The sequence below is a fragment of the Silurus meridionalis genome, chromosome 1 (assembly GCF_014805685.1).
Source record: "Silurus meridionalis isolate SWU-2019-XX chromosome 1, ASM1480568v1, whole genome shotgun sequence".
Classification (NCBI taxonomy): Eukaryota; Metazoa; Chordata; class Actinopteri; order Siluriformes; family Siluridae; genus Silurus; species Silurus meridionalis.
In genome coordinates, this window is record NC_060884.1 from 10,534,836 (window position 1) to 10,559,982 (window position 25,147).

At 35.3% G+C, this 25,147-nt stretch overlaps 1 protein-coding gene across 1 annotated transcript; it reads right to left on the minus strand.

The window, feature by feature from the left end:
• Nucleotides 1-241: 241 nt before the first annotated feature.
• Nucleotides 242-24,624, minus strand: LOC124390762 (serine/threonine-protein kinase 4-like). The gene is made up of 11 exons (XM_046856758.1): nucleotides 24,283-24,624; nucleotides 18,689-18,769; nucleotides 16,060-16,188; nucleotides 15,314-15,428; nucleotides 13,123-13,287; nucleotides 12,771-12,938; nucleotides 12,340-12,477; nucleotides 11,118-11,246; nucleotides 10,679-10,871; nucleotides 6,002-6,129; nucleotides 242-2,257 (listed from the first exon to the last, which is right to left on the minus strand). Exons 1-11 carry the CDS (start codon nucleotides 24,327-24,329, stop codon nucleotides 2,099-2,101), a joined length of 1,452 nt encoding a protein of 483 aa, XP_046712714.1. The 5' UTR covers nucleotides 24,330-24,624; the 3' UTR covers nucleotides 242-2,098.
• Between the last annotated feature and the right edge of the window lie 523 nt (nucleotides 24,625-25,147).

Consider the following 25,147-nt stretch of genomic DNA (forward strand, 5'->3'; position numbering starts at 1 on the left):
ACTTATTAAAATTTATTTTTTCATGGATGTCTTTTTTTTTTTTCTCCTTTGTTTAGTTTCCTGTGTGCAATTTGCTAACACTGCCCACTAAAATGTTAACCAAAGATGCACCATGTCACAATTTTGTAGTAGCTAATGCAAGAGTGATAGTGTTCATCATACTAAATTAGGGTAATTTTAGAAAACAGTATTTTCGGGGCTTCGTTCATACAAAAGGATCAAATAAGATAAACCATTATAATTATAATGAATCCAGTTTATTATTCACACATAAAACAAACTAACATCCAAATTTTTAAACACTTGCAAATAGATTTTTCATAATTTAAGGCACAGACAAAATCATTGTTCAGGACCAGTGTAAGGACAGGTGTACTGATATGAGGTGTACTGACATTGGTTCTGTATTCACATTGTGCATTAAACAAAGAAAAGAAGCAGCTGGCATTAATATTCTATAGGGCTGATAACAAAACTCTCAGTCATGTAAGTACAAAGTGTAACAAGATCCAAAAAGAAGAACTACAAAGAAGAAGGCTTTTAAGCTAATCATCCAAAACCAAAAATGGGGAGGTTTTTCTGTGGGTAAATAAACAGTATACATGTCTTCCACAGTAGCTATGGATTGCTATACAAATATACCCTGAGTCGATTAAACCTGAACCTAATTTGCAGGGACAAATGTACAAATGTGCTACAAAAATACCAGGCTTGCAAAACTTTTAAAGTTAAAAATAATCTATTTTATAAAATTGGTTATTCTAGTCACCTTACCTTACTTCAATAGTGCCCGATATGATGACATTAACCATTAGAGATGTTAAAAATGTCAGTATGCAGCATTTGTGTTGTAAATTAAATTAAATCACATCAATCATTATATCAAATCTCATATTCTAACAGAGCTGACCAAAACAGGGGGGTGCCATACATTTTCCTCATGTCCTTGCAGAGAGTACATAGAGTGCAACATAAAGTATATGTTGAGTAAAGTTGTGGTCATTTGATAAAGAATATTGATGCTTAAACTACACAATGATCAAGTTTAAACTGAGCATTATGGTTTTAATGATATCTGGTTATCAAAAAGATTTCCCACTGAATTGATTATAGTAGTATCTGGTTGGGTGAGACCGATTTCATCACTTGGCAGGGGACTCTGATAGCATTCTGTTTGCCTGTGTTACAACTAGCTCATGTGGAAATATAAAATCTTTGTACAGTAGCATAAAGTGTTACTTTGTGAACACAACCCGGTTCAATGCCTAAGTGACCAAACACTGTTATATGCTGCTGCTCGAAGAATATGTCCAACAGGAATGTGAACATTGAGGTGTGGATAGTACAGCAGTTCAATACTCAATTGTAAAATATAGGTTTTCTTCTAGGTCACTTGAATAATTTTTTTTTTTTTATGCAGGCATGTTTTAATTTTAATGCATCTATTACTACTGAAGACAGTTAGATTTTTATGACTTTAACCTCGCATAATCATTCTTGGAGGTACCTATATTAAGCAAACATCATTTGCTAGTACAGCAGATGTGAAAGAGCTGGTGTTTAAAAAAAAAAAAAACTTCAAGTTAAATCTATACAATCTGCATATCAGCTAGAAGGCAAATGTTTGCCTGCTTTCGAAGATCCTATAAATATAAGAATATCCAATCTAATTTTGAGCTTTAGTTTTATGACTACTTACAGCTATTTGAATAAAACTATAATAATAAAAAAAACATACAACATACATGCCAAAGTAACAGGTCTTTAAAAAAAAAAAAAAAAAAGTGCAGTAAGTCAAACAGTGTATGACAAAATGTTGTTCCCTGCTTTTTGAGCCCATAGCAACAAAAAAAATCTAGTACCAACAGTGGTGTAGATACAGCAACAGATTTCAAAATAATAAAACAACAAATACAAAGAGAGATTTGTAAGTTAAACAAACAAACCAAAAAATAAAAGGGGGGGAGAAAGAACAAAACAAACAACAACAAAAAAAAAAAAAAAAAAAACACGTAGCTGGGACTGGCACAGGTACCTTTATAGGTAACTGACAGCATTGAACATTGCTGGGGAATCCTTAAGAGTTTCTTCAGCTGGATCAAAAGGACTGCTGACGTCGCTTTTTGGCCTCAATGGCATCAAGAATGGGCTGGCGTTTGGCCTGGTAGCGCTGGTGGATCTCTTCAATCTCCTGCTCCATTTGAGGGTCCAGGGAGGCCAGGCGTCTTCTTAGCTCCTCTACACTTAAGGACCGTATCTGGAAAGTGGGAACAGGAAGATTGCAATTTCAAATCAAATTCCATAAAACAGTTTAGATGATTAACAGTGTCCACTTTAGCACAATTCCTGGTCTGTTATGAATTAGTGTTCATCTCTAACAATGCAGATCTGGACTAATGTTTAGTGGATTAAACTTGAACATTTCTAAAAAGAAATTTTTTATTTGTTTATTTTTTTTGCTGATAATCCTTTATAACAGACAGTACTCTATTTTGGCAGGAATATGGAAACAATGTTGGGCTTACTAATTTTATAACAGATTTGTAATGAGGGTACACCTGCATGCAGATGATTTTTCTATTTTAAGGTCGGCATATAATTAAATGTTCAATGCGCTACAGTATTGATGCAAATCCAGTAATTTCAGAAAAAATTAAATTATATCCTACTTATGCGCCAGAGTGTATGCAAATTTAATAAAAACCTCTGCTCGAAATCAAGTTACTGCTGTTAAATGCAGATTACACTGTCAAGTTTATGTAGTTTATGTATTTTTAATTAAGCACACAAATTTATTAAAGCTTGTGGAACCACTGTAGAATTTTCCTTTAAGGCTGTGCACACACACACATGTCTAAGTTACCAATCTCAAGCTGCAAATTTTGTATACACAAGAGTGTGTGGTAGATCACTAGATTATTTCTGAAAAAAAAGAAAAGGAAAAAAAAAAAAAAAAAAAAATTCTGCTTTTCTTATGAGGCATCAGCAAGAACAAAAGTCACACACTATTATTTCGCTTAACTTCCTTAATTTCTCATGGCATTATTTCAAAACCCTTATGCATATCTAGGATACTAGTTAGTAGATACTATGAACTGATTATTTGCATGCAGAAATTTTGTATGGATGGGAGAGTTGTCCATGATATAGTCTTCTCCAACACATCTCAGACTTTAAATGGGGCTTAGGTCAGAAGACTGAGGTGGCTAATTCATGTGTGAAAAGTATCCTTTATGCTCACTGAACCATTCTCCAGTCTGAGCCTGATGAATCTTGGCATTGTCATCCTGAAACATACCTTACTATATACTTCGATTAACCACTTTTGGCAAGTACCAACTACTGCAGGAACAACAAGACAAACTTCAAGAACTGACTTTTCCCTTGCTGCCTAATATGTCCCACCCCTTAGAAGCTGATGATTTACCTCAAAGTTATTCAATTCACTGGTTAGTGTTTTTCTATGTTAGCAAGTGAAGTCAGTTTTCAAAGGTGATGTGTCCAAAGCACACCCTGACCTACAAAGGTCTTGGGGTGAGCATTAGGTGGCATAAAGATGATCTACACTGGATGTGTGTAGGTTTATAAAGACACAAGCCAAATTAACTGACTTCTGCATCTAACAGAACCTCTTTCAATTACATGCGCTTTGCCTTTCTGGAGCTTTGTGGGCGTCTAAATGCAAATACGCTGTGTTGTGCCTGATAATTATGAGTAAATGTCCTTCATCAAAAGGTACAAGTGAATACAAAGAAAATCTGCATTTCTGTTGAACATTTTCTAAAATATCTATAAATCAGCTCCATTATAAGTAAAGCAAACCATTACCTCATATTTAACAAAAATAAAAATGCTCAATGTATTATTTTTAAAGTAATATTTGTTCTATATTGTATAGTTACTGCAAAAAAAATTTCAGAACAAAGGTATTCTGGAAAAACTCTGTATATTTTGTTCTGCATTCCTTATTCCTTGTTGATAATCATATATGTAAAAAGCATATAACCCATATTGCACAGACATGTCTTAAAATGTGTTATCGTCACATATGGAACATACTGTTGAAAATGTAATTCATTTTTAGCAAAGTATTTAATCCATTTTTCAACTAATTAAAATTATAACTAATAAAATGAAAAACAAGACAAAACCATGGCTTTTTTGGCAAAAAAAAAAAAGGTAAGAAGTTGAGCACAAAGACAAAAGCACAAAGACATTCCTTCCGACTCCCAGATGACTTCTTTAGTGCCCTTTATGAGCATCCTGTAACTATATATTGCAAAATCAATAAGATAAAAATAACAAGACCATCTCCATTCTAAGAAAAGTCTCATCTCAGTGGCTGAGACTGAAGGACTGTCATAGTAAATGGACTAAAGGGGCAAATGGAGCTGTTGAGCTTTTTGTTCTAATTGGGAAAGGAGTTAAGTTAAAGAAGTCAAAGTCAACAGACTTCCCAAAACTCTACACTGGGAGCTTTGTTTTTATTTGTTGTGTCACAGAGCATATGGAAACAGTGTGCAGGATAGATAAATTTGTTCTACAATGCATTAAGGGAGTGGTATTAAAAGTAAGCCACTGACAGCCCTATAAACAAATTTCTTTGCTGACTGCTAATATTGTTAGCATAGATAAACTTCTAAAAATGTTTTAAAATTCCAGAGAACTCACTTTGCTTATCTCCCCCACCCCGAAAAGGAATTCAACCTTTGGATTTTTGAGAGAAGTATAAATAGCAAAGAACAAGGATCAATGTAGTAGTACCAAATGTAGTAAACTATATTGATCCTCGTTCTTTGCTAGTGGTTAAAAAAAAAAAAAAAAAAAAAAAGATTGAATACATAAATAATGGGGGGGGAAAAAATGCAGGTACAGTGGAACCCAGTTATGTCGCTGGCCTAGGGGACGCCAAAAAGCGTTGAGATAACGATGATCGAGATAAACGAAAACCAATATGGCGGCAATATATTAACGTACTTGAAATTTCTTTATGTACATGTACGTTATTAAATGAGAATGTGCATGCATGTGTTTTTGGAGATTTTTTTTACACAACAGCGTTGCCGCGATTTGATTGATTGGTCATGTGGATCGAGATAACCTGAAATGCGGATAAGGAGGCGGAAGCCAAAGTCAACACAAACAAAGTTTATTGAGAATACTCAGGAGATAATCCATCAATACTTGTAGCAAAGCAGTAATATCCAGTGGTGCGCTCCGGGAGCCTGACATAACGGACGTTTAACCCAACCCCCTTTGTGCTCGAGATATTAGGGTTCGGCGACATTATTAAAAAAAAAAAAAAAAAAAAAAAATTAACCGATTAAAAAATGCTAAGACAAAGCGAGAATTTGCCGGTTCCACTTCAAAAACGGCAACTTAATAGGGTTGGCGAGTTAACCAAGGTCGAGATAAGTGGGTTCGACTGTATTGATATTTGTGTTTACATTGTTCGGTCAAATAACAACAATCTGCCTGAGTATATGTACAGTTGCCTTTATCAGTTTACTTCCTTTTTAAATGCCTTATGATTTGCTTGACTTGAGCAGGTGAATTATATTTCCACCCTGATAAATATACTAGTGCTGTTTTCAAACTCCTGATTCAGACAGTCTGATTTTCTGTGACACTACAGACTAGAGGCAGTCGAATCAGTAACATGACTCTCATACTCTATACCTAATGACTGCTGATAGAAATCAAGTTATATTCCGACACAGAGAACAGGGTTTTTCCCCCCCAGGACTGGGACAGCAAACATGCACATTTCAAAATGTACAAGCAAATGTCCATGAAAAAAACAATCAAACAGCGGAGGCGGTTGGGGAGGATTCTTATGTGGATCAAAATAATGCAGTGCACAGCAAAAGTGCACAGTATTAGAAAAAGCTCCAGCTTAGTAAGGATAAAATTACATTGACTACTTAATTACTTTTTATTTTAATTCAATTACATGACATATGTCACTGTTTCTGACTGTAAATAAGTGAACAGTACTTACCACCTCCATGTCACCTTCTGTGGGCAGTTTGTGACAGTTGTTGTCACTGTTTTTGTTGTCCTCCTTCTCTTTTTGTTCAAAATACTGCAGAAATGATGGCTTCGCTGGCTGCATTGTTTCGTGATGATCTAGAATAAAAAAAATAAAGGGGAAAAAAAACAAGACAAAAGAATAGTGTTTTAATTTGTGTTAAGGATAAAATGACTAGAGATAATAATGAATCTAATACTAATGTTTGTGCAAAAAAAAAAAAAAATGTACACAAAGCATGCATGCTATTTAATTATATTAAAAAATGTAGGGAACAAGTCAAACTATTCCTCAGCCAACCAAGTGAAGATCCTTACCTTATCATTTATTTATGCTGTTCAATTATTCAGTTATTACCTTATTGTCTTACCTCTGATCTTCTGCAGAGGCATACAGAATATGCATGCATAACCAGAAGTGACTCCCTGTAAACATGAATTATCTGCCAAGTGCAACGCAGACGTGACAATTCATTCATTTCCTTTATGCAGAGATTATAATTTCTCTGACCTTTACTATGCATCTAATATGCCTGCATAATTTGTGGGATAAATAAAAGTGAGTCGGTCACAGTAGTTAAAAAACAAAATTTAATGCTAAAAATAAAATGAATACATTTCCAAGTTAAAAAATTTTTTTTCTTCTTCCCCAAGTTGATGCTTAATGCATCATTATTCTGCATGGCCAAAAATAAAAAATAAGAAGGATTGGACATACAGTAGAAGTTGTTTAAAAGCATCAATTAGCATACTAATAGCATTGCTTAGCATACATAATTAATATGCATACCTCAATTAAGTTTTGTTTTCCATGGGCATGAGAAGAGCATGGTGAAATTATGGCCCATCACCATATTCCTAGTTATCATTCTGAGTAAATGCATCTCATTTATTTAAAAAATAAAAAATAAAAACCACTGTGCTTTCCTGATTGCCTCCTTTGGTTTATTCATAAGGTTAAGTTTTAATTACGACACAACTTGAAATATTATAAAGCATGACATTATTTCAAATCAACTGGAATCATTTACAGCTAGTTCACAAGATTTCTTTGGAAATACAAGCATCATAGTATAAGGTAAATGATTGCCTTTCATCAACAAAATCTAATTAAATACTACAACCTTTAAATGGCATGGACAAATGTATTAGAATGTCTAACGTATAACTGGCACAATTTTTTTTAAGCATTCCCTAAACAATAGGGGTCAAACAATTAGACAATTTGGATTGATGCCTCGATTTAATATGTAAAATGTAACAAGGCAGCCTAATACATTAGATATTAATTATAATTATCAGCAAATCTAATCTGTTTGTGTGTAAAAAATGTTTTTTTAAACCAATCGTGTACATAAGCAGGGTGCAATATTACCTACGTGCAATATATTTGAAAGCTTAACTACTTTAGTGGTGGTCTCTTTTCTTTTACTTCTGTATTTATACACTGTGATGTATATACTAGTAATATGTCCCTAGGTTTTGTATGTTTGCACATTTCTTTTCTTTGCTGTTGTAAAACAGAAATTTCCCCTCTGGAGGACGAATAAAAGTATATCTTATGGTCATTTGACTCTGTCATCTTCAATCACAAAATACCAGGAGGCCAACCCTAGGTTCTTAAAGTTGGTCACATATTGATCTAAGGCCAGTTTATCCATTTGCATCAGGTACTGCCAAACATTTAATGGTTGTCCTAAGAATTACAAACTAATATGCTATGTGGAAGCCTTAGGTTTAAAACCATTACTAAACCATGTGCCAAATCAGCTAGCAATTTCCTCTACCAAAACAAGAAATCTTACAAAAACTATAAAAACTTTTTTATAGTGATGTTATCAATGAAGTGATTTTGATTAGCCCTAAATAAAGATCAGCTATTTCTGTGGGATTTTCTGGACCTTCTTCGTTTCACCCGAGTGCTGAAGCCATGGTCCACAAGAGCTTAAAAACCACGTATGGGATTACATTGTCGAAATGTACCAAATAGGACAGGGGTAGAAAATAATTTCAAAAACACCATCAAGGTCATCAGTAACTAGTGGAGAAAATGAGGCACCACAGTAACTAAGAATTGAGTGTTCCTCCAAAACCAACAAAAGGGATAAGATGAAATCTGTTCAGGAAAGGCTGCCCAAAAAAAACCTACATTAAAGACATTCTAACATTAAGAGCTGCAGGAACATGTATTGTTCAAGTCTTGGTTATGAAACAGTATGGCTAGACAGGCACACTCTCATAGGGAAAAAAATGTAAACCCACTTATATATTAACAAAAACAAACTTACAATCACTTCAAACAAGATAGCAAAAAGTGTCATTGTCTTATAAGATCAAAGCAGAACTTTTAGGGAACATATATTTGGTGCAATAACAAGACAGCTTTTAACCAAAAGGACACCATAGCACTCAGAAACATGTCTTATTTAGACAGCTAAAGACAAAACATAACCCAAAGCACAAATACAAGATTTAATGCAAATTCAGAATAGTGTATAGGAACAAAATAAGTAGAAATCAATAATTTATTAATTCAAAAAGAATTAAAAAACACAGCCTTCAAACACTGTGCTTTTAGATTACAACTCCTAACCGTTTGAGCGTCACACATTTGAGAGACTGGTACACGTTTAAATAAGTTGATGTGAAATATAATGCTGCAGAAAGTCCTAAGTGGTTATTCGCTGGTTGCCACTTTCAACCTCAGAACAGCAAAATGGGGAGAAAAAATAAAATAATGGATGCCCCATGCTGTTTAGGTTTTTTTTTTTTTTGGGAGAAAGAAGCTAGCCAGGTAACAAAGAAATACAGATTCTCACAAAAGTAGGTACACCCCTCACATTTCAGCAATCATTTTAGTATATCTTCTGAAGGGGCAATACTAAAGAAATGAAGCTTGGCTATATTTTAAAGTAGTCAATGTGCAGTCAATGAATCTGACTTTGCCAATTTGGAAAATATGTTGATACTAACTGATATTATAAATGGCTGTATTGTGAAAAGCTTGAATTCAGTTATTGAACTCAATTGCACCATAATTGTGTTCTCATTGTACTCTTAGTTTACTTGAACTAAAAACCTTTAAAAATAAAACTGCATAAGTTAAGAAATGTATAGATTAATGTTCACCATTTATTAATTTAAAAATTTATCATAAATTAGAAGAAGCATGGTGACAGTTTGATATAAAGCAGCATTTACATTTGACCCACATCTCTCAATCAAGTTTGATTTTGGCCCTTCATAGGAATATGTCTGGGCACCTCTGATTTAACAGATTTACTGTTTGTACCTTTTGCTATCATGGTGCTGCTTTTTTTTTTTTTGCACAGCCACAAAAAAAGTCATTTACAATTGCATTATATAAGAACAAAATAAAATAATTGAAACCGGAATAGAAAATATTAATTGAAGAAATACTAGTTCAGAAGACTACCCCCTAGTTGTCATGTAGGAATTTCATGGCTTTTTCTGGCTGGAAGCTGGTAATTACTAGAAGTTGAAAACTTCAGTTGTACTCAGCATTTGCTGAAACATTTTCTAGCACTGTTCCATAAGACAATAAGAGCCCACAGGGGAAAGAAATTATTGATGGCGTGGCATTTCATGCTGTGAAAGACATGGTGCCTATTTACTATTTTGAGAAAGCAGGATTCATTATGTTGAGAAAATATAATTAAAGCATTGTATTAACCCCCTCGCAGACAAAAAGGAAAACATTTTTTTGGATGCAATAGCCCAGTCCAAAGATTTAAACATAATTAGCAAACATTAACCACAACTGGAATTGCACTATATTGTTAACCGGCATCTTCAGCATTCTTCTATTGATCGTGTTACAGAAACAGTGATTTCATTCCTAATACAAACCTGGAAAACAAAGATAAAGTGCTTAAAGAAAAGTAATCTGCTGTAGATTAGATCAGAATTAGATCTGAATGCGTTATTTTCGATATAAAGGCTGATCTAGATTATGCATTCTTCCATGTGAGAGGTAAGGCTCTTGGTACAGATCTATACTAATCCAATATTTTTCCATTAGGAGGAAAGGGGGATTGGAGGTTTACTTCCATGGGCTGATTGATTGGGATCATTTTGCAGATGGTGAGGTGTCTGTATTGAAACTGGAGAAAGCAAGCCGTAAGAGCAGGATACGGCCCACTGGGATTTAAGTGCAGGCAGCACAGAATATGGCACTAAATGCCATAACACTGATAAGTATTAAATGATCTGATTTGTGAAATCTGAAATAGAAAATGTGCATATTGTAATAAAATTTGACTGTGTCTTTTGCCGTGTCCTTCTCCAACACACACAAACATGTCCCAAAATAGTCAGCATGAATTGATAACCATACTATGGCTCAATATAAAAACCTGCTAGAAGTGGAAGTTTTGGAAGTGGAACCTCTAGTGGACATACACAACACATACAGTCCTGTAAATACAAGCTGCAGATATTTGAACAAAATCGCTTACACTGCATTGTGTCTGCACGCACACACACACACACACACACACACATCTAAAAATATTTAGCTGAAAACATTATTTAAATGGTTATAGCACAGCAGTTATGGCATAATTATTTCTTTACCATGATCACAGTGGTGGTGGAGTATGAGGGAGAGCTGTACTTGTTCACTCACGTTTCATTGTGCTTGAATCCTCTTCCTCGTCCTCCGAGTTTATGACCATGGTGCCAAGCTGAGAATCCAAGGTGCTGTCATTGTGCTCAATCATTGTTCCTAATGAACTTCCGAGCGACCCAGCGGCACGTACAGTCCCGAGATCTGATGTACTGGCCCTCACCATTGTACCCTGATCAACTTCATCTTCATCCTAAATGCCCAAAGGGAAAAAAAACAAGAGTAAACTGCAAACAAATGATAGGAGGTTTCTAAACTTTATTTTTTCACATACAGTACACTACATTTTTATAATACTTCTTTTTAATCAACATTGTTATAATCAGTTAATATAATAGCAGCTATAAGTTCTGTTAGCAGACATTTGGGACTGGCAAAATCTTGAAAGAACAAAGCAGGCACAAAGATATTCTGAAGAAAAGAAAAAAAAAAATCTTACCGAGTTTTCTTCATCCTCTGCATCCTGTTCTCTTTGCTGCATCTCCTGTTTCTTGAGTTTGAGCTCCATAGACTCTGTGATTAGTGCCTTCAGCACACTGTTGGACTTAGCATTCTTTATGAATGGGTGCTACAAAAAAGTAAATAAATAAATAAATTTTTTTCTCTTTTAAATATGAAAAGTTTTGATGAACCTGCCCAAAGTAATGCTTTGAGCTGTTGCATATACAGCTGAATCTCAATGTTATGGTTATACACAAACATTTCTAGGTAGCTTGCTGGATGGGCTGCTGTGAAAAGGGAAGGCAAGTTAACTAGTTAGTATCAAAACAGTGAACACACCCAGCACTAGAGTTACTGGCATCTTGGTAAATGTGAGGAAATTGAATTATGAATAGAAGAGGTCTGCGGTTAATTAACTCAGTCTCTTTTTGGGTGGAGCGGAATAATTTACCTGATTAACAGATGATAAGACACCCATACACTTCCCTTGAAAATTTGCAAAACCAAGTTCTGGGAAACAGTCAAAGTCACAAGGATATATATATAGAGCGCAACTACCCCTGTCTGTTTCTGCAGCAAAACATTATTTTTAAACCTAAGAACAGTTTGAATTCAAAATACAGGCAGTTTATTTGTAAACAAGACTAATCTGATGACTTTTATGAGAAGTTTGTAAGGCACAAAAGGTGGCACTTTGCCAAGGCGTATTGACAAGTGCAAGTATATTTTGTCTCATTAAAATTGCATTTTAAATTATTAATCTGTTCCGAGAAATCAACACGCCCTGTTTCCAATTTGGCTGTGACATAAAGCAGGTGAGGGTCAAGGAGATGAAAGAGACAGACAGATATAGAAACAGCAATGGTCAAGAGAGAGAGAGAGAGAGAGAGAGAGAGAGAGAGAGAGAGAGAGATAGAAGGGGGGGTGGGGGGGGTTGCTGGAGGATACAGGAACAAACTAAACTTCTCCTTTCCTATAAATGCTTCAACATTAATTAGCCCATTAGTGTGGGTGCTAACCAGCAAACTACTCCAAAACTGTATAATTAAAAAATAAAGAAATAATTGACAATCTGAGCTACAATAACAGCACGGCATAAAGTGCATGTGACAAGTTTAAAGTATTAACATACTCTGATTTTCCATGCACATTCTAACTCCTGCATATGACCATGAGCAACCATCATAAACAAAAGACAGCAGTGATCTCCCCTAGCTTACCTGTAATAACTGTGTGGCTGTTGCTCTATCTTCAGGATTTTTTACCAGGCATTGCGACACAAAATCTCTAAATGGTTCTGACCACTGGTCAGGGTTCCGAAAAGTTGGTGGAGGATTTGTTGGTATCATGAAAATTGCCTGGTTCAACAAGAACAGATACACAACAATGAGACATGAATAAATTCAGCATTTAAAATTAGACAGTGTAACTCTGAAGGTCTTGCAACATAGCTAGTTATCAAAATAGCCATATTTGTATGTTGGCTATTTACTACTAAACCACTGTAAGTAAACCTGTAAGTGCTGTTGATTTAAATGACTAATAAACTACTATATAAAAAACTAAATACTACAACCAAATACTCTGACCAATTCTTTTATTCTGTAAACTGATTAAATCAGGTGGTAATCTTTTAAAGTGGAGGATTTACCCTCATAGGGTGTATATCTGCATATGGTGGCTTTCCTTCAGCCATCTCTATAGCGGTGATGCCCAGAGACCAAATATCTGCTACACAGTTATAGCCAATTTCCTGAATAACCTCTGGAGCCATCCAAAATGGTGTTCCAATCACTGTGTTACGTTTCGCCATTGTGTCCTAGCAAGAGACAAAATGCAGAAGGTAAACAAAATTTTATTTATTTTCTAGCAGTTATAAGAGTGTACTACAACCTCATGTACAATATGTTTCCTCACTAAATCTTATGCAAAATTGTTGCTCTCTCATCATTTGAGACATGCAACATGCATGAAAATAAAAAAACTATTTTAAATGCCCTCACAGTTAGCTGCCCTGCAACACCGAAATCAGCAAGTTTGGCCTGTCCTTCCGAGTTCAGCAGGATGTTTCCGGCTTTGATGTCTCTGTGGATCTTCCTCATGAAGTGCAGGTATTCCAGTCCCTTAAGAGTAGACTGTACAATGGCAGCTATTTCATCTTCTCCTAACTGTTACACACAAACATGGAAAATTATTAAAAATTATATTTCAGGCATTGCATTAAGACACTCATTTGTCCAGACTACCGTAATTTAAACGGCGCTATAAAGCGCACCGTTATATAAGCCGCACCCACTGAATTTTACAAATATTTTTATTTTTAACATAAATAAGCCGCACCTGTGCCGCACATGTGTATAAGCCCTGTGTCTACACTGAAACTAATTAACTTTACACAGGCTTTACCGAAAGAGTGTGTCTGTTAAACGGTGTAACGGGTGAAATATGTTGTGGCTCCTTTAAGAGCAGAGCGGCATTTTGGGAATAGCACGTCACTGCAATCTTCCGGTATTACTGCGTGTGCGACTGAGGATTATGTGCTCATTATTTTCTGATGCTCATTTCTGTTTCTTTGACTAACCCATAATGCTGTTGCCAAGAAAAATAAAAAAGCACGAGTTTTGGAAACCTCTCTGTGCTTATAAGATTTCATTTGCAACTGGAGTTAGCAAGCTCTCCCTTCACCCTGACTCAACACGCTACAACGGCTTGTATCCAAACAGTGGCCGACCAAGTAAGTCATTGTTCACTGTCTTCCTCCTTCCTTTCACAACTACTGTATTTCTCTCTGGAGTTTATCTTTTGGCATCGTCGTGCGTTTAAAAATCAACACTGGTGGAAGTTTTTCTCCCGATGCCGTGCAGCTCAGAACACAGGTGAGGTGCGTTTTTTCGTTTCCGTTCGGAAATTTCATTTGTCTAATGTTATGGGGTTCAGTTTTTTGGCTTGAAGTTTGTGAAATCGGGAAAAACCCAGGAAAAACCCATAAATTAGCCGCTTCGTTGTTTAAGCCGTGGGGTTCAAAGCGTGGGAAAAAAGTAGCGGCTTATAGTCCGAAAAATACGGTATCTATAAGGGTGGACTAATTAGGAGCACTTTTTAGGAGTTATTTAGTGAAAAGTAATCAATGTCTTTTTGTGTCTCCTAAACAAATTACACTGTATTGCCAAAAGTATTGGGTCACCTGGTCATAAGTATGGTATGTGATTTGTGAGCATCGCATTCCACATTTAGTCCCAATTTACTCTTATAATTTGCTCCACTCTTCTGGGATGATGTTTCACTAGATTTTGTAGTGTGCTTTTGGATAGCCACAAGGGTATTATGAAAGGCAGGCACTGATGTTGGTGAGGAGGGTTGAGGTTCAGTCTATGTTCCAATTCATCCCAAAGATGTTCATTATGGTTAAGATCAGAGCTCTATAGTCAAGTCAAGAGGCTTTTATTGTCATTTGCACTATACACGTTTGTACACAGTTGTACACGGTTGTACACGGTTGTACACGGTTCACAGTAAAAACGAGACAACGTTCCTCCGGAACCCTGGTGCTACACTAAACAACATGGAGCTACAACACAACACAAAGCTACATAAAGTGCATCGAGTGCAACCTAGTGCAAACAGTGCAGACAAAAAAAAAAAAAAACAGTGCAGACAGACAACACAACACAAGACAAGACAAGACAAGACAAGACAAAAAAGTAAAAAAAAAAAACTAAATATAGCGCCGACCAGTAAACCTAAAAACTATACCCAGGAGTGAGTATACCAGAACAATGTAGTGCAAAAACAGCAGAAACAGCAGCAGTCAAACAGGACACTATAGCAGGCCACTCAAGATCTTCCCCTTCAAAGCATGTAAACCAGATCTTCTAAGGGAGCTTACTTTGTGCACAGGGGCATTGCCATGCTGGAACAGGTTTGAGTTTCCAGGTTCAAGTAAATGCGACATTTTATTATAGCGCATCTAACGACATCCTATACAAATTAAGAGCCTCCAGCCTTGTGGTTACAGTTTGGAAAAGAACCACATATAGCAGGAAAGGTCAGGGAGCCAATACTTTTGGCAATATAGTGTATGTTGACTATTTGTATTTTTTCCTTTTTTCTTCCAAGAAAAGCAATGAGCAACAAATAAGTACAGTTGTTTCCATTTCATTAGACTCACAAGATTGTCAAGGAAATTTCACTCACGGTTTTGTTCCGTAGTCTGATAATGTCAGACACAGAGCCGGCCCCACAGTACTCCATGACAATCCACAGATCGCTGTTCTTAAAGTAACTGCCATAATATTTCACCACATGTGGACTGGAGCAAAAGACAACAAAATCATTAAAACAAAAACAATAAAATCCTAACTCTCCATTTTTTTTTTTTAAAAGATATGTTCTACTTCACTGTTCTACATATTTTAGCATACTTTAACAAATGTTTTCATTACTTCCATCCTTCATTCACAGCCTAGAGAGGCAGAATTGTCTGGATTTTCTCCTTTTAAGAGAAATTCTTGAAGCATACGCTTAAAAAAAAAACAAAAAAAAATCTATATCGCTAGAGTTGGCAGTGCCTTGATTTTGTGCATGACAAAACAAAATCTGAGTTTTACTAATGCACTAGAAATCGTATTTTTGCTCACTAAAAATTTTATTTCCGGTACAGAGTGAGTAGCCAAAGTGACACTGTGCTAATTCTAGTTTATTTTATATACCCCTGGCATTGTTGTGTATATATTCTATTTTAATAACAATACTTAATGAACAGGGAAAACTTTTTTTTGCAAAATAAAAACACAGTGAGACTACACAACAGTTCGAGGCGGAGAAACCACTGTACCAAAAACGTTGGGGAAGGAATACGTGTATGTATGGATAGGTGGACAGACAGACAGGCAGATTTACTGGAGATATAGGAGTAAAAAAATGTGTCTGTGTGAGCAAACCTGTTGCACTGCTGCATAATGGAGATCTCTTTGATGATTTCCTGGAGGTCTGACTCCACAGGAACCTGTTTAATTGCCACAATCTCCCCAGTCTCTTTGTAATGTGCCTTGAATACGCTGCCATAAGACCTGCAAAATGTTTGCATCAATATGTTTAGATCTTGTCTGTCAGAAACTGTGCAAGAGATAAAAAATAAAAAGCTGGAACAACCACTGTGAGTAAAACAATACTCATTTCATATTGTCTAGACAATCAAGCTGAGTTTCCATTATTTCACTTATCACTCTGTGTGGTACAAAGAGTTTAGAATTTTCATCATAGATGATTTACAAGTAATTTTTTACCAATTTCATACCCATGAAGTACGAGTACATGTTTTTAATAGATACAAGCACAAATGACTACTTATATTGTAATTACCATTATGCAAATTAGGTGCATCATTGAAAATAATTTTTTTTTAGCTCCGTCAGGTGTTAGTAAGGAACTTCATGTGCTGACTTATGTTTAGATGCTATGGCATTCAAAATCTGAGACTTCACACTAGATTTTGTAGTGTGATTATGAAGATGTGCTCATTCAGCCACAAGAGCATTAGTGGAGTCAGGCACTGATATTGGCTGAAGAGGACTGGGGTTCAAACAGTGTTCCTGTTCATCCCAAAGGTTTTATCTGTGGTTGAGGTCGTCTTCATCAAGCTTGCTTTGTGCACAGACGATTGGTAACTGGAACAGACTTAAGCCTCTTTAGTTCCAAAATAAAAATAAATATACAGGCTACAGCATACACCGACGGTCTATTCAATGTTGCACTTCCAACTTTGTGGCCCCAGGCCCACATATTAATGTGACATACTTTTAAACAAAGTAAAAAAGGGTGTACAATGGACTTGTTCACGTCCCCCTAGGCAGACAGTTATTCAGCAATTTTACATCAAGTGCATAAGTGTCTACAGGAAAAGCACCCAGAAGTTGATCTTTCACCACAACAAAACACCGGCCATTATAATGTCAACCTATGAGATATATACCAAATTGTTTCTGGTAAAAAATAAATAAATAAATAAAAAAAAAAATATATATATATATATATATATATATATATATATATATATATATATATATATATATATATTTTTTTTTTATTATTTTTTTTTACCAGAAACAATTTGGTTATCGCTTCACATCCACTGTTTTGACCACACCTTGTTAATTTTGACTTCTATTTGTTATATATAACGTACAAGTAGACCGGGAAAAGTGTAAATAAGTCGATTAATCGTAAGAAGAGTTAGACGTGTGTCTCGGGCCCCAAAATGCATGCCTGGTAGGCGTTGTTCTTCTTCCTCCTCTGTTTGTGGGGTTGTCCAATCTGAATAGCTCACACTAATTTTGAAAGTTTTCTTAAACACATTTGGATTTTCTTTTTCTTTTTTTGTGTGTGTGTGTGTGTGTGTGGTCGTGTTCGTATCTCCGAAGATTCACAGGCTGGACGTTCGTAGGTCGGGGGCCAACTGTATTCCATGTGCACATTTATCAAGGAATCCAAGAAAAGAAAATGCAGGCGACTCTACACATGACAAAACACAAACCCGATTCCAAAAAAGTCGGGACAATGTACAAATTGTGATTAAAAAAGGAATGCAATAATTTACAAATCTCAAACTTATATTTTATTCACAATAGAATATAGATAAAATATCAAAATTTTGAAAGTGAGACATTTTGAAATGTCATGCCAAATATTGGCTCATTTTGGATTTCATGAGAGCTACACATTCCAAGGAAGTTGGGACAGGTAGCAATAAGAGGCTGGAAAAGTTAAATGTACATATAAGGAACAGCTGGAGGACCCATTTGCAACTTATTAGCTCAATTGGCAACATGATTGGGTATAAAAACAGCCTCTCAGAGTTGCAGTGTCTCTCAGAAGTTAAGATGGGCAGAGGATCACCATCATATTTGACCTCTATAGGTCAAACAGTTGAACAACTAGAAACCTGTATTAGACAAGAATGGGACAACATTCCTATTCCTAAATTTGAGCAACTCGTCTCCTCAGTCCCCAGACGTTTGCAGACTGTTATAAAAAGAAGAGGGGATGCCACACAATGGTAAACATGGCCTTGTCCCAACTTTTTTGAGATGTGTTGATGCCATGAAATTTAAAATCAACTTATTTTTCCCCTTAAAATGATACATTTTCTCAGTTTAAACATTGTATATGTGATCTTTGTTGTATTCTGAATAAAATATCATTCTGAATAACACCACATCATTGCATTCTGTTTTTATTCACAACTGTACAGTGTCCCAACTTTTTTGGAACCTGATTTCTATGACTAAAGCAATTTTTTTTTTTTTGGTCCCCCACATGTATACAGCCTGTCAGATCACTTCATGCTAGAAAGTTACATTTATTACAAGTATAATCCTCTGCCATCGAACCCACAGTCACAAAAGTAAAAGCAACAATTTTGTCACTTTTCCAGAAAACTTTTTTAACTTGTAACGAAAATGTTGAAATGACTGCAGGGAAAAAAAAAGTGTTATGTACCCTACATGTAGACTGTGAACCAACATTTCATAACGGAAATTTCCAGGTCTGAAAAATTACTTTTACACTCACCCTTCTCCAAGTTTTTCCAATATATCAAACACTTCTTCGGGCTGCTTGGTCAGGCTGTCCTCGCTAAGCTTCTTCAGCTGCCTAAAGACATTGAGAAATGCAATAAATTTAAAGGTCATATTATGTCAGAGAAAGGATATGTATTAGGCAGGATTAGTCAGGACACTGTTAGGTTTCTGTGGGTAGTATCTTGACCCTGTATTTGACTGCTGTGGAGCATGGTAGTGAGAAATGGGAGGGGTGTGAGCCCCCTGCTGGCATTTAAACCTTTCCACAGTAACACTGGCACAAAGATCAAACATTTTTGTCAGTTAAGTTATTTGGCAGTTAAGCATTTTAATTAGACATTGGAAACTTATATTCTTTAGAATATAAATTTTCTTGAGATTGTATTACAGCAGTGTTCCACCAATGTAACTTTTACATTTCTAAATTATATTACAAATTTATTTGATTATGGACAAATGCATAATTAATATTAGATACAAAAATTTATTTGTATTTATTTGGGATGCCACTGAACATTTTCAGAGTAAAAATTACAAATGTTTTGATCAATCAACAATAAACAGGTGCACACAAATAGCAAATATGGGACTTTTCAATGAGACGTTTCAATGCTGTACCATTTTAGATCAATAATTACGTCAACCCAAGGGGTTTTTTTTTTTTGGTTTTTGGTTTTTATAAATACAGTGGCTGTCAAAAGCCTGCTTAATTTTCCCATGGCAGCCACAGTTTCAAACTAATCACGTGATGCACGGCAAGTCAATTACACAATACCACACAAATGCCACATACACATTAAGAAACTGTTTCAGTGGTGCAGTTAACTGAAATGTTCTAATGAACATTTTATATTGTAAAGAAAAAAATAATAATCCTAAATCGTACAATGTTAATCAAATATCGACTCACTTCCCCTCTAGAAACTCCAGCCAAACGTTGATACCATGTTATAAAATAATATGAAAAAATCTTTTTAAAGAGAATTCTAATGTATATTTGGATAAATTTGTGTGAAGGGTAATCAGAGAGACTAATTAATGATTTGTTGTACTGCATAGCAGAAGCAAAGCAATAAACAAAAAGTTTGCAAATATTTCAGCACCTTCTGTCAAATTAGCAAGAGAGAATACAACAAACAAACGTGCATTTTTTTAAATATATTTCCAATGCAGCAACTGCAACAAGTGCCAAATTAACATCTTGACAAGTGTTCTGAGATTCTCCCTACTTTATGCACACTAGATATGACATAGCGAAGGGTCAAATCGGAACTACAGCCTTGAATCTGTCCTCTGACCAATTGCATTGTACAATTTTATTTATTTTTTTTTTACCTCTCACAACGTTAGTTCCTACCTACAATGGGCTACTTGCACAAACACTTCCTCACTATAACCACAACAGCTCCTCTACTTCTGGTTCAGTCACTGTAGCAGCACTATATTCCAAATGGTGTTTGCAAGAGCTCCTGTATATAAACATCAATGGCGTTCATAAAATATGTAAGAATACCTGCAAAGATCCTTTTAGCAATTGGGCAAATTCCAAAAGTGCATGTTGCTTTCACACTGTACTGCTGAAAGCAAACAGTGCTACTGGAATTGCAAGAAACCAAGCTATTTCAAAATAGAAATACGCCAGAGATTTAGTGCTTGTTGCCAGTACGCACGACTCGTAACAATTAACAAAATAATTACTAAAACCTAAAGCCCTGTATTATAAACATTCATATTAATCTATCTATATATATATCTATATATCTATATATATATATATATATATATATATATATATATATATATATCTATATATATATATATATATATATATATATATATATATATATATATCTATATATATATATATATATATAAAAACCCAGTTATATGTTTTTCATTTTAGACCTCTAATTTATTGTGTATTAAGACATTAAGAGGAAAAATAAAGCTGGAATTAAGTAGCTGAGATCATTTGAATCTGTGGAAAGTTTGTAGTTAGCACACACAAGCTTAGTGACATATATAGCTGTATGACGCTCAGGATACATGAGTCAAGAAAGCACTGATCACCACCAACTGTCCACACCGTTTATAGGCTTATTATTATATTAGGCTTATTGACTGATCTCCATTCACAACTACTTACTATCAACTGCTGATTCTCTTATAAAAAGGTACAATATTTTGTACCTGCATTAATAGTTTAGTTTGTGCTGCAATGACCAAAGGCAACGTTTATTATAAAAAAAAGACAATTATAATTTTCTATTTTAATAAAGGTTTTATTTTATTATATACTAAGCAAAAATGTCCTTTATCTACCCCAATTTAAAAATTTATATTCAAGTAATCCTGGCATAGCATATTTGTGTGTGCACTTGAACAAATTTTCTCTGAAAAGTAGCGTAGCATTTTTCCTACTTTTCCCCCCTGGCTGTTCCAACTTTGTTTAACCCTACTGAAGCTATAAACAGCTCGGTCCTCACTTTCCAATATATTACATATATTGACAAGAAATATCATTGCAACAATAAACAAAAGAATGATTACGAATGATGAGAATGATCCGACTACAATATGTGTTCTGATTAACAGGCAACCCTGCATTTTCCCCATATTTCGGTTGCAATGACAGCAGCAAGTCAATAATCATCAGTGTGACAAGTGAGTAGAGAGATTTGTTTGAGAGATTTTGTAGAGAGAGATTTGTTTCATCTTCATACACACAATCTGTAAATTAAAGACCTCACCATACAGTCATAAATATTTACTAATATATTATAATGATGTAAATAATATTTACCTTTCAGGAAGTTTAAGAGGTTTAAAAATCAACCACTAAATGCAGTAGAAAAACCTAACACAACTAATAGAATGGTATATAAGTATATACATACGTATATAGGAATGTGATTTAAGACGATTTGTGTAGACAGCTGTGAAAACTGTCACACGATCCAACCATTACAAATTAAGAAAAAAATAAATAAAAAAGATCTGAAAGTAAATACATTAACAAAATGCAAACATACATTACACAAAATTACACACCTACATAAAGGTCTCTGCCTGCGCAAATATTTTTCACACATTTTTCCTGTAACGTTTACTCTGTCTCTCTATTACATAATTAATGCTTATGTACTTTGTCTGTGTGCGTTTGTGGTACATCCAAATATAACCAAATTGGTCTCTCAGCTATTTGAGAAATCCTAACCAAGCAGCTGGCAAATAGTAGAGATGAGGAGAACAATATAATCCCTATGCCATCTAATAGTGTTGCGCTGCACCTGCAAAAAAGTTTATATGAAACGACAAAGCCGAAACAAGAGCATCAATAAAGAAAGAATATCTTTCATTTGCTTCGATCGTTTTGTTATTCTAATATCGCACATTCTACACATAATCTGAAACATTTGCTCATTAGACTGGACTGATTTATTGAGCAATAATTGTTATCTATTTATCCTTGCAAAGTTGCTTAGGGACAATAGGTGCGTTTACATGGAGTATTGTAATCGGTTTCCAAATGAAAATGCACCATACAAACACCTCAAACAGAATAAAAATGCGCAAACCAAATGAAATTGTAATCAGTTTGAGAAGGGTGGGATAAACCTTTCTATAAACCGAACAAAATAAAAAATAAAAAATTCTGCCATGTAAACGTGTTAAACCGATTTACTGCAGTAATTAAGATCCATTACTTGAGGGACAAAACGAGCTTCCTCAAATCTCAGTGCGATTTCGGATGCCTCCTCTTCGCCCATCATCCGTATCAGATCCGGCATTGGCCCATTCATCGTTCACTTGCAGAAGATATACACTGACCTTTTTACTGCGCTCTGGTGAACACCGAATTAATTTGCAGCATGGTATTCCACACAGCTTCAGAGTTTGTATAAAACAACCACGACACGCATAATTAGGTGAATTGGATTTCTGACAGTCTCTTCTTCTGGAGCCATAAAGTCCAAACGTGTGAACGACCAGTGACTCATGCAAAAGTTCAGTTTCCATTCCGGGTCACAAAATTCCAGCAATACAACTCGCTCCCACCAGTCCTTAATAGGGACCTACAACCACACGCTTCTGCATTTTGGAGGAGGGAGGGGTAGTATGGAGATGCTCCTTAGAGATGCACAGCCACCAAAAAGCTTGTTATTTTCCTCATACCTTCCAGCAGTATTATGCCTTAATTAAAAGCAACACTTTCATCAAAATAGCGTGCACGAGAAATAATGAAACTATGTTAATGAATAAAAGGCAGCAAACAGGACAAAGGCTCATGTGCACATGTCACAAAGTCATTACGATTAAACACCATATCGGATTAGATAACGTCTCATGTAAACAGTCCATCAAATCTTTCGGTCAGAATGAATTTAATTGGAATGACAAAAAAGCGTACAGGTCAACGTGGCTAAAGTCCGTTGTTTAATGCATATAACAAATAAAACTAATTTGAACTTTAGCACTCTTTGATTTTACAAAGTATTGACACCCTACTCTCCTCCCTGAAGAGGTTCAAAGACAGGGTTGGTAGAAGGAACTTCCCCTAGATGTCCGACCAGCTGAGTCACTGGCTGCTTCAAAGCGGGGGTGAAGACCTCTCATTCTGAAACACTTAAACAAGTGCTTATTCTTCTTTTATTCTTCAGTTTTTATGAATAACAAGAAAAATATATATTTATATACAAATTGTGCTATAATTACTTCTAACAGAGTTTTAGGCTGATAGTATCCTAAATCTACATCCTAGTGAACCGGTATTGATGTATTCATTAATAGAGTCTTCAAAGGACGTTTGTACGTCGCTCTGGATAAAGGCCTCTGCTTAATACCCTAAATGTAAAATCATCCTTTTCCCTTTATTACATAACACACCATTCGAATACACTTAAGCTTTGATTATGTGGAGAGGTCCACCTGAAGATAGAAGGGTTCAACTTATAAGCACCAGCATATAAATTCATATTTTAGAACCCATTTATCAGCTGCTTTATAAGCTGCTTTGGGACAATGTCCATTATTAAAACGCTAATCCAAAAAAAGAAAAAGAAAAAAAAAAGAACTAAAAAAAGAACTAAAAGTTGCTGCTACTATGGAAACGATACGAGCGAATGAATATCAAACCTGTGATTAGGACTGCAGCCGGGACTACTGTCAGAGCCGCTCACACAATTCATGCAGTGCTGTCACACTGAGTACGTTATTAATATACGTTCGTATTTCATTTTCTAATTATATTTACGTCTTATATTTAATTCAGAAAACTCTCCGCTAGCTAACTAGCACATCAAGGTACCGATTTGTTAGCTAGCAAGCCAAAGTTCCTTCTTTATATTTTGTTCATTTAAAATATATCATCTGGAAATAAAAATAATAATAATCCCCATATTAATTCGCCATATATTCATGGAGTGTATTATCATGACCAGAGCAGCATGTTAGCTGTAATTTGTATCGCTTTAAATGAAGGATAGCACTTAGCTTGCTACCAAGCTAACGCTTGTATGCTTTACTGACTTTGTCGGCATGTTAGATTGTACCTTTATTAGAAGATTACACATGTATCATTATTACCTGCGAGGGTTGTTCCTTAGCTGTACCTGCTCTCTTCTTTCCGTCATGACTGCTGGGGGAAAGCCTATCTAAAGCCCGACATTTGAATTTCACTTTATGCTAGCTGGCTAACTTGCAGGTGGGCAAAGCTAATTAAAGCTGCACCTAAACAATGCAGTTTTCCAGTCTTCGCGCACTTTTTCCAGTTGAATACCTTTGGTAAAATTGCTTATTAACCCGTAAAGTGTGTATAATTAATATCTAACTAGCACTAATTAGCACCGTCCTGTTTTCTACTACAGGTATCCACCCGTGTTTGAGTTCCGCAGTGAGAAAGACCGGGTTGCCAGATGTTTCCTATTCAAATCCTTACTGAGGGATTTCAGTTTCGTTAGTACTAGATTTTTATAACAAGTTCCACAGCGCGGTTGAATGCTCGAATCTGATTGGTCAGAAGCAGCACAAATAGTTCCGTTTTTAATATAAAGTATGATAAGTAACTAATAATCGCGTGGGTAACACTGAATTCTTAAATTTATTTTGTTTAATGTTTATTTATACATTGTAGTATCTCAAGTAATACATAATTAATCAAAATGATCGAAATTGGCTGTCATTGTAATCTAAAAACATCTGACAACCAATCAGAATCAAGTATCAGTAACAGCATTATGGTATATAATAAAATTATCACACGTTCTCGTGTATTTTTTCAATAGTAACCACTCATACAAAGGGACATAAACAGACTATGCATAATCTATGTGTAAAAGACTAATATGTTGTTTAACAAATTCAAACATGAAATCATGAATGTGGACACTGATGTGTTTTGTTAAATAATTTCAACTTTATAGAAGGAGACTCGGGTGTGAGCTGTGTTTAG

Coding starts and splice junctions, on each gene's coding strand:
- LOC124390762 (XM_046856758.1), bottom strand. CDS start 24,329: ATGACGGAAAGAAGAGAGCAGGTACAGCTAAGGAACAACCCTCGCAG. Junction 18,770..24,282: donor CTAAGGAACAACCCTCGCAG/GTAATAATGATA, acceptor CAATGTCTTTAG/GCAGCTGAAGAAGCTTAGCG. Junction 15,429..16,059: donor ATTATGCAGCAGTGCAACAG/GTTTGCTCACAC, acceptor CTTTTGCTCCAG/TCCACATGTGGTGAAATATT.